This window comes from Dermacentor andersoni, chromosome 5 (assembly GCF_023375885.2).
Source record: "Dermacentor andersoni chromosome 5, qqDerAnde1_hic_scaffold, whole genome shotgun sequence".
Lineage (NCBI taxonomy): Eukaryota > Metazoa > Arthropoda > Arachnida > Ixodida > Ixodidae > Dermacentor > Dermacentor andersoni.
The window spans coordinates 43,060,262-43,071,029 of NC_092818.1; the positions used below are offsets into that span (position 1 = coordinate 43,060,262).

At 48.2% G+C, this 10,768-nt stretch overlaps 1 protein-coding gene and 1 non-coding gene across 2 annotated transcripts; both read right to left on the reverse strand.

Moving 5' to 3' along the window:
• Window positions 1-379: 379 nt before the first annotated feature.
• On the reverse strand, window positions 380-4,977 carry LOC126530051 (uncharacterized). Its single transcript, XM_050177514.3, has 2 exons — window positions 4,847-4,977; window positions 380-770 (listed from the first exon to the last, which is right to left on the reverse strand). Exons 1-2 carry the CDS (start codon window positions 4,847-4,849, stop codon window positions 492-494), a joined length of 282 nt encoding a protein of 93 aa, XP_050033471.1. The 5' UTR covers window positions 4,850-4,977; the 3' UTR covers window positions 380-491.
• Window positions 4,978-10,074: 5,097 nt separating this feature from the next.
• Window positions 10,075-10,147, reverse strand: TRNAS-CGA (transfer RNA serine (anticodon CGA)). Its single transcript has one exon. It is a non-coding gene; the product is annotated as a tRNA-Ser (tRNA).
• Window positions 10,148-10,768: the final 621 nt, after the last annotated feature.

Consider the following 10,768-nt stretch of genomic DNA (forward strand, 5'->3'; position numbering starts at 1 on the left):
ATAAGAAGTGATTGTGCACTTTTGCACCACGAACATGTCATCATATGTTTTGTACAATGCAGGAAACTGAACGCATCTTGTGAAATACTATTTTGGGCCAGTTTTCCTCTCTTGTAACACTGCATGTATGTGTAGCTTTTCTACAGTGTTTGTTACGTTCCAGGCTGTATTTCTCCGTGGTCACATTTCGTGATTTGAGGATTTATCCTTATTTCATCTCATAATGCGTTTCTTTCTTAACCTTTCGTGGCTCCTGCGGGAGTTGTCATATTGATCTATGTTCAATCCTCATGTGGATAGGAGCAGTGGGTATCAAGAATGGTACCGACAACTACTTAACATATGGAAGTCAATGAAAAAGAAGACAACTCACAAGTAGTTGCATGGTTTTGTGACTTTCTTGTTTCAACAAAAACAACTGCTGTAACGAAAATGTACAAGCCGCACGCGCGGTGATGTCATTGCGAGCTTTCCCCATGCAAGCGGGCCGTTTATCCGTGCCATCCCTTTCCATATCCTCCGCCGCCGTATCCGCCGCGGAAGCCACCGCCGTATCCTCCACCGCCGTATCCTCCGCGGTAGCCACCGCCGCCTCCGCCGTACCCTCCGCGGAAGCCACCGCCGTATCCTCCTCCGCCGTATCCTCCACGGTAGCCACCGCCCCCGAAGCCTCCGTAGCCGCCTCGTCCGAAGCCACCGCCGCCCCCGAAGATCCCAGCGTACGCCACGGCAGCAAGGGCCAGGAGTAGGAGAGCAATGCACACGGACTTCTGCAAAAGTACGTCGAAAACAGGAAATCACTTATAGTGAGGTCTAAAGTAGGTTAAGAAAGAGTAGAAGACACTGAAGCAAATGTGAGTACTGCGAAAAATTGGGCTGATTCATATCGCGCTGCGTTAAACACAAACGACAGGAAGACACACCACAGCTCCGTCGTGCTTCCCTGGTGCGTCGATCTGTAGTGGGCAGTCGTAGTTAGCGCATTACAAGAAAAACAAAAGTACCTATCACACGTTATTTAGGGATTAGAGAGAATATGCTGTAAGTGGGAACGTATTCCCAATGTATCAGGCGCCTCAGTCGAAGGTAGAGAGAGAACTTGCTTCGAGCGACTTTATTTTATTTATTTATTTATTTATTTATTTATTTATTTATTTATTTATTTATTTACAAATACTGCTATTTCATTTAGAGACATAGCAGAGGTGGGTTACATAACTTATGACCACAACATGTCAACCAACATGGTTGAATAAAATTTATAAAATTTTATGAAATTATATAATTTTAACAATGAATAGGTGCCTAGACATTTCCCTTCCCCGGTAACTTTTTTCGTTTGGAATATATGTAGAAAGGGCAACACATTTCTAAGCAGTATGATAACTGAATAAAATTATTTTAGCACTTGCTCACCGTAGGCCGATGGTGCTTGGAAGATGTTCCAGAATAAATGGTTTTAGTTCTTTCTGACATAATTGGTGCTCTGGGTGCAGTTGGTGCTGGACTTGTTAGTGCACTTTTCGCTTATTCCCGAAGCGCTTCATATATTGTGTTCTGTGATGTGTTTTGTTTCCGCTGCTCTCTCTATATTCTGCCCTACACAGAGACGGCCACTGTGTCCCTCTTTCAGATGCAAAGTAAGCCCCTCCCCCCCCGCCCGCCAGCACACAATCACTCATTAGTTTTTCCATGCTTGCAATCACAATTACAGCAGTAAAGGCGCGCTAAAAGTCGACAAGAGATAGAGTAAGCTTAGTACAATATCATATTATATATGCACTCTCCATCGGCTTTTCGATAAATGTTTTTTAATAGTAGGATGCAAAGGCACTTGACCTCCCTCGCATACATAAATCACCGATCGGAGATTTAAGCATGCACGGCACCACCGGTCATGCGCCCTAATGTTCGCTCCGTATCCGCATACGGTCGCAATTACATGACTGGTAGTTCTTAACCCTGAGAAGAAATCCTTGAGATAGTGAGCGGAAATCACCGACTACGCTCCTACATATGAAACGATCACGGCTTGGCATTGTTCCTGACGCAGTAGGCTGAATTGTGCGTCCTTTAGTTGTCTCTCCCCTTCTGAGAAATTTATCGGCTTTAAATCCTATTTCATTTAATGCCTCTTTAAACATAATCACCTTCAAGCTTATTAGGCTCAATACGGGGCGACATCTACCCTTCCTATTCGATGCCTGCTGACTTCTACAAATATATTCCTCCATGCTCAGTGTATGAAAAACCTCAGTCTAGCCTAAATCTCAGAAAATTCATCGAAGTTTTTGACACGTTCTTCGGTGATATATCCAAAGGAATTCCAACGAGAGAAAGTAGTTTGTTAGATAAAAATTAGACCACAAAGTGACCATCAGTCTTCTTTTTATTTTCATAATTGGTGGGTTTCATTTGTCGTCAGGACTTCCCCAGTGTAATGCCATCCTTATGCGAAACGGGCGTTTTAGGAGAATTTCAGCCACAAAAGATTAGGTGATAACAAATTCAGACCTATTGCCCATTAGAGTTACGATTTACCAACGTAGCTAAAACCGCATTTAGCTAACGGGACTCAGATTTCGTTCGGGAATATGTGCCCCCCCCCCCCTCTACTACAGGGAAAGTGCGCCATCGCCCACCGCAACATTCGCCTCTACGCACAGAATAACGATGCCGGAGAGGCCCACGCCAACAACAAGCTATCACTCGCAGTCAAGCAATTGATCAAAGTCGAGTTCCGATTGCGCAGCTGGACGAACGCATCTGCGATGTCGCTACTGTCACAACACGGAAAGCCATGGCAGAAACAACGTCGGGAAAAAAGTCGTAAGCTTGCGCCGTTATTCTCTCCGATAAAACATTCTGACCAGACTATCCCCGATGGAGCCCATGCCAGCTCCCCTTCGATCTCGGCTGTCACATCCCTTCGGCCTGCGCGCAAGACAAAGGAGAGAAGCCTCTCCTTCCCAAGAGCCCCTCCATCCTTTCGCTTTGTATTTTCTTCTTCTACGTGCCAAACGCATCGCCTGCGCACAGAAAAGTGGAGCCATGACGGAGGGCGTCCGAACAGGCACACCCTCGCCGTTTTTTTGCGACAGCACGTGTTCTGGTTATAAAAAGCTGCATAACGCCCGCCCCCTTCCCCGCCCGCCGTTCCGGCCATTCGCTTCCCCCTGCACCAGAATCACATCGCGGCGTTTCGCGTTGCGGAGTCGGCGGGAAACGGAAATACGAGAGGAATAAGCTCGCGTTTTCTTGGCCTCTCCGTTCTTGACTTTAGCTCGCTCGCACTTCATTTTTTTTTATTTGCTAAAGCTGTACATGGCGGGCCTGTAGCGTTGGTATTTCTAGAGTACGGTCGCCGTCTGCTAAGTTTCCAAGAAGGCTGCAGCGGTCCCGCGCAACCGGACGAATATAACTGCCATCGTAGGAGCACCAAGCAAAAAAAAAAAAAAAAGTTACGCACGGGATCTGGCCGGCTTTTCCCAGAAGAGATGCCTATAGATGGAACGAGAGATGTAGCGGAGCGCGCGCATCTCGCAGCCTTCTGGGTTCTCTGGCCTCCCGCGATCGAAGCGCCCGCCCACGTTCGTATCGTGTGTGTGTCTGGTCTGGCCGAGTAAAAAAATCCGGTGCCGAAAGCGCAAAAGCGTGGCACGATACGCGTTCTTTGAAAAATGCGAGACGTCGCGGAGCAAAAGTTATTGTTCAATACCTGAATGGCTGGCTCGCGGGAATCCTTTTTAACGTTGACGTAAAGAGCTATGCCAACAAGTTGCGCGAACGCGGTTAGCGTCTTTTCTCGAGTATGAAAAACCAAGAAACGAAATCGGCAGTCGGTCGTGACCACTCCAAGATATGTGCGTGCGCAATCCAAACTGTGTTACCCCGTGCACCTTTTAATAAAAAAAAATTAGGGAGCCCGAATAAAGGAAACAGCTAGGAGGCCCTCAATCTGCAGTGGTTTATCTTGGCTCGCTGGTACATACAGCGCGAGCAAAATTTGAATATGAATCTCCACAGGTACCCTCCGTGCCCTGTTATATACCCTGTGTACTTGTAGCGGACGTTTCTAGACATCTGCAGGTACACCAATTTAAAGACTAAGCGTTAACCAAAAGAACCCATGCTGAAATATACTCCTGTCGAGCACCGCGATACTCAGCGGAAGGAGTGGTTTTTTGTTCCTAAGTATGCTCTGAAACCATCCCGTTCATCACTCGTCACTTCGTGAATATATTAAACGTTCAAGGCGCTTAGCTCCGAAGAGCATTAGGCCTAGATGCTTCTCAGGACTATTAGGTTTGTGCGACCATATGTGTACCGTAACATTCATTCGTACAAATAGTGGCATTTACAATTGTACAGTGCGTAGAACATATGATTGGCTGTCAGAAAAACACGCGCACGTTACAGATGACAAGCACAATACACAAGTAACATGATTGCGAGTTGAAATAGCCTCATACTGCCACTTAATTTGAGGCCCAGTGACAGCGATCATCAGTGCGATGTGTTTTTCGTATTCGGTTACTCTAACAACAAAAGACCGTGTTCTTTCCTACTGATGACTGACCACCCTACTGCTAAGTCACCGTTGGCCAAGAACAGCCACGTACGTAAACCGGTGCAGATAATGAGGCGGTGCTAAAGACGGTACACCGATACACTGCCTACCGACCCTCAACATGCATCAAGCTCTTATGTACCCAGGTGAAACGGCGCGCGTGTACCACAATGCTAAAAGGCAACAAGGCGATAAGCATCACTGGCGAGACGCGTCGTCTGGGCGACGGCGCCAGCAAACAAGGCAGAAGCTCTAGACAGACGACGCTGGACGTACCATGGCGAGGATATGCCTTGTCGAGTCACAGTCAAGAGTGGACGCAACTTTACTCCTTCGATGTGCGCCTCCGATCTGCGTCTGAATGCACGCTAATCAAGTCTTTTTATACTAGCGGCTGCCGAAGCAGTGCCGTTACGGCTGCATAGGCGTGGTCTGTGCACCATGACGTGGGCACCACTGTGGCCAGTTCTAACACAAAAGCCTCGAGAGAGGGTTTGAGCAAGCGAGTGGTTCGGCCTCCCCATACGGGCTGCAGGCGCACGTGGCGGTCCTTGTAGAGGCGAGGAGCTCCTAACTGGGCCTTGACAGCTGTCTGACCGACTTGGCAGGAAAAGAAAAAAAAAAGATTGCGCAACGCCGGTACACCAACTCGCCACAAAGGACGCAACTTCCCACCCCCCTCACCTTTCTTTCTCACCCGGGCATCTCGCCGTGCGTAATTGACAAACACTTCGCACAGCGAGCGCACTGTGCAGCTGCCGAAACGGGGCAATTTTGCCTTCCCGGATAGAGCGTTGCACGGCCCCAGAGACAGTACGTGAGAAAGTAAACAAGCCCTCGCGATCCTTGATTCAGATCCGGCGAGACGGCAATCGCAATGCTGTCCGAGCTCCCGATGAAAAACATTGCGACGCCTTAGAATCGTGGAACCGTGGATGAGGAGAGGAGAGAGGAAAGGGGGGGGGTCCGGTTTTTTCTTAACCCACTTGCCGCGTTATGTGGATCAAAGTCGAGCTTGCACATGCATGCATGCATACAAGCTCGCGCTGCGACTCGTGCGGTCCCCATCTTAATTCGAGATCGCGTTCTCCAACTCCGCTCGCGTGGGTCTCTTTTCTTTATTTCTTTTGTCTGGAGTCGGCAACCTTCACGCGCTCCGGAAAGGGGGTCCGCAGCGTCTTGAGCGGGCTCGGTTGCGTGCGCCCATGATGTATGAGCTTTAAAAGCCGCGTTAGTAAAAGGCCGCCGCCGCCGCATCGCGAGGAGGGGAATAGACGATAAGCGAAGTGCACCGCTTCTCCCCAGGACCCTCCGCCGCCCCCCCCCCCCCCCCAACGCTCTTACCGCCTACGGAGAGGCGATCGACCTTGCCTGCCCCGTCTGCGGCTCTTTGTAATTACCTTTTCCTTCATCCGTCGTCCAGCGTGCGCTGAGCGCGACTCTCGGAGGGGCATTAACGTTGAGGGCCCCGCTGTAATTGCACACCAGGAGCCAGACCCGCTCGCGTACTGTGGCTCGGAAAAAAAAGAAAGAAGAAACACCAGGGACCTTGGGGCATCTCGGAGGCGAAGCGGAAGGAGCTCCCTCTCCGCCGCGAAAGGATCATCTTATTCTCACTGAGATACAACGCGTCGCGCGGCACCGCCGCCGAGGCACACGCAGCACGCACACTGTGCAACTCTCCGCGCCATATCATTATCATACGTCGTGACGCGCTCATGGCTCCGGCACGCAGTCGCGGCGGGGGCAAGGACTGGAGCTTCGTCGCAGCTATAAAAGTGTCGAAGCCGGAGACCCGTGGGCCGCAGGGGGAAGACCCTATCCGAAGCAGAAGAGACGGCCGCAGCGTGATATCGTGCCCTGCTTAAGTTAAGGTGTTCCGCGAGGGGGCTTCGGCCGTGCCGATGCATTTCGCGCGCGCTTATTTGCATAGCCCCGACAGGAAGAGCGGGAGATTTAGCTGCGCGTATCCGAAGCCAAAGCTGCTGGCGGCAGTCGTTCGTACAGATAAATGGAGCCCCCTTTCTTGAGGTTACTCCCCATCTATTACACCTGTCGCTACGACCAGGCTTATCCCTCGTACGTCGCTGAACGAGTTCATCGCAGGCAGCGCGTCTTCCAATTTGCTGCTAACGCCGTGGCAGCCAGGATCTGCATAAAGCCGTCTTTCAAACCGACACCGCGTCTTATTTTTCGCCTGCTACAGTTCCCTATCTAGTCGTAGCCTTTGTTCTTTCGTTCCCCGTCCACGTCTTTTTGTACAATGGTGAGTAGAGCATTCCGTGAAAAATCTCGTAGCATAGATGGAGATTGCACACTACTCGCACCTGAAAGTATATTTCTAATTCCATCAAAATTCGTAATAACACCTTAAATTAATTTTTAAGGGAAAAATGAAAAAAAGACAAAACTCATTTATGTCGTCATAGGTATTCCCGTAAATCTCTATTTGCATTAAGAATTTGATACAGTGGAGTGGAGTTGGACGAATATCAACCTTTTCGAATACCAATCAAATACTAATAGTAAGTGTGGAATTTAGGATCGGAAATCGAAAAGTGAGACCCGCACGCACATATTTGCAGCATAAATATTAATTTCGGTGTAGTTAGGCAACAGGCCTCCTACTGATTGGTGCAAAAATACAGGTAACTACGAGGAACGAATCGTTAGTTTTAAACACAACATCAGTAATTTCACTTGAAAATACCTGGACGGATAGCCTCTCAACAACTTTAAAGCCTGGTCGGAAACAGGTTTCCCAAGAAAAAATTGTTGCATTATATGACTAGATTTAAAGAAAGGCTAATTAAATGCATGCCGAAAAAAGAGAAAAGGCAAATGGAAAAATAAGCTGCTAAATGACTCGCTGCATACGCATATAGAAGGGTCCGCTGCAAAGGAAACCTCACAGGTTTAGGCGTAAAAGGTTGAATTGCTACACTGGCTGGACTGCCAGAGAGATTAAATGACAGAATGCAACCGAAAATCACAAGTCGCCGGCCTCCCTAGCAACGAGGAGGCTCACACCCTGGCCCGAGATCTCACAATCTGGGCTGGAGCAGTCGAGCCCCTCTACGGACCGGGCAGCGCCGGCTCTCCTTCTGTGATATTCTCCCGTACTACCGCGAAAAACGAAGGAAATGCACATATATAAGCCCCATTCCTGTCCATTGAGCAGGCCGCACGCTGGCGTCGAACACAACATAGGACTGCTCCATACCCCTATGCTCTATACTCCATACCAGTTGCCCTCCTCAAGTAAGCTTTGCGACAGACCAGAAGACTTCGTACACACACTCCTCACATGCCCCACCGACCGTGGCGAAGTCTTACTGGGAGACTCTTCTGGCCTGCACTTCCACTCAAGAAAAGCGCCGGATCACCTCCAGTGCTATGAGAAGAATTGACCTCCAAGGGCTCTCCTTGGCTTTGTAAGGGTGCCACCGGCATTAAAGTTTCTACCACCGCCACAAGTTGCCATGTAGGCTTCTGCTATGAAACCTAAAACAAACCTTGCATTACCTGTTTTGTTTCGGCATTCCTGCTAGAACATTTGTCGTCTCACATCTGAATATTTTCGATACTTGTTTAGCAAGCGGAGAGCAGTAATCAGGCCTTAAGATTCTGTTGCTGCTAAATATTTGAATAGATTGGAATATTAGAAATTGCCGTATAGTTTGTTTCCGAATACGATTACGAATAGTTTGTGTGAATTATCCGATTCATCTTCCGAACTTGCAATATCCGCCCACTTCTACTTATTTTTGGTCAGTCTCGTTTCTCTCTTCCTCAGCTTTCGAAAAGATACGTAATCGTAGTTTACACCCCACTAAGCACGTTTTGTTCAAACTCAGTTTCATTTACCGGTGTTCCTTTTGTCTTACTTTCTCTGTATCTCCATATCATTTTTGGGGGGGGTTTTCGAACCACCGCTCCTCCTATTTACTGTCTTGCGATAACATGGACCCGCTCAGCGCTGCTCGCATGTTTGGTTATGTTTCTACTGTTGTCCTCCCTGCTTATAAACCACCAATAGTTCACCTACCTGTTTCATGTTTCGTTTACCTGTTGCGGAGGGTGGAAAACAGCGATAGCGAAGAGAGCACGAGGACGAAAGCGGAGGAGGAGGGCACAGCGGAAGCATGAGGAAGAAAGTGGAGGAGGAGAGCATTGTGAAAGGGTAAGGGGAAAGCGGAGTCAACATTTTGAAACGTTGAGTGGAATGCCGCACGAGACGTGCTCCACGGCGGCGACCCGCTACGAGATGGCGCCGTAGTATTGTGCTACGTCACCCGCTCGCCGCTGACCTCATTACAACGTCGTGCGGCGAGCACGTCCACCAGGGTTGCCAGATTGGACTATTAATAGCCATATTGGGCTATTTTTATGCGGGTTGCCTTTGAAAATTTCGAGTTGGCTAAGTGGCTATATTTGGGATATTTTTTTCTTAAGGACTCCCCAGTCCTGAGGAGCGCGTCAACACTGACAAAATTCGAGAACGCCGGTTTCTGAAAACCGAAAGCTCATTGCTGCTTGAAAGATATCTAGGCAGTCTCGAAGGCTGTGTTTTTAGGCAATGCCGGCACTTGGAGGATATGGCATTAAGTGTTGGCTGCCATGCCTACACATCATTCCAGCACTAAGCTCTATTCTTTTTGTTTTGGTTTAGGCGCCATCTGCTGCCTATTCACGAGCGGTTAGGTAAGAGAAACGGTGGGGTTGACAGCTGTCGACTAGGTGGTCCATGCCCGCTGCCATATAGCAAGCTATTGTGGACTTACACAACAGCTCAAGTATTCGCACGCATGTCGAGGTGCGTCATTTCCGCCCTTGGTCCTTTCAATGTTTATCAGGGGTTTCTCGAAGCCTATTGCTTAGCTTTCCTGGAAATTGCCGCGTCATTTATTTGCCCACTAAATTGACAAAAAGTTTCGCAAATCGCTTTAAGTGCGAAATGTTTCCCCTATTGTCTCTACTTGTCTTGTCCCTACTTGCCGCTGCCCCTTTCGGACGCAGCCGTCAAACGCATGTTCAGCCAGGTTTCGTTGACAAAGAATGATTTGAGAAACCGCATAGTGAAGGAGACACTGCAATATCTCCTTCACGTTACGTTTAGTTTGGCAGAGAGTGGGGACTGCTGCAAAGATTTTCAGCCAGATGAACAGTTTCTGTCGCGTTTCAACTCTGCAGTTCTGTATGGTTCAAGGGGCAGTGGAAGTTAATGCAAATAGGGCTATATTGCATACTTAATCCATTTGCGTAAATCCCCAATGCCAGAAGTATCAACTAGAACTCTACGCAATGTCTTTTGTGGTTCTTTGTTTTAGTCAACCAGCTTTGAATTACTTGAAAGCTGTGATTGTTTCATGCACTTCTTTAATGTTGCATAAGAAGCCAACAAACACTGCCACCAAGCACAACATAGGGGAAATTACTTGTGCTTAATAAATGAAATACAGAAACGATAAATTATTATAAATAAAGTGGATGAAAAAACAACTTGCCGCAGGTGGGAACCGAACCCACAACCTTCGCATTTCGCGTGCGATGCTCTACCAATTGAGCTACCGCGGCGCTGTTTCCCCATCCACTTTCTTGGGTATTTATGTGTCCTAGTAGAATCCTGGGAGTGTTAGCCAGCGCCACCACTCACAGACCTTGGTGGCGGACGTGAAACGTCCTTTTTGCCGCAGGCGTCATGAGAACGTGATCCTTTTGGGTGAAGGCAATTGGTCAATAAACCCACATATGCGACCTGAAGGCATCAATGTAGCCGGATTCGAGACCCTCGTTATGTAATAAACGAGAAGAAAGGGGGTTAACCGAGGGGCCCGATTTTTATTAGTCGTACCATAAGAAGCCAACAAACACTGACACCAAGGACAACATAGGGGAAATTACTTGTGCCTAATAAATGAAAGAAAGAAGCGATAAATTAATGGAAACTAAAGTGGATAAAAAACAACTTGCCGCAGGTGAAAACCAAACCGAATTTATCGTTTCTTTATTTCAATTTTATTTATTTCATTTTCTTTTTTATTTCAGCTGTGGGCAGCAGTAGCAGCAATGTGCATGTCTGAGCTCTAAGCCCCAACCTCTGTACTTTTGCAGGCTGCACTCAGGTGTGACGTCGGCAGTTCCACGCTGGGCCCTTCAAGTATCAAACAAGAAAGATCACGGAGCGCCTATCTGCAG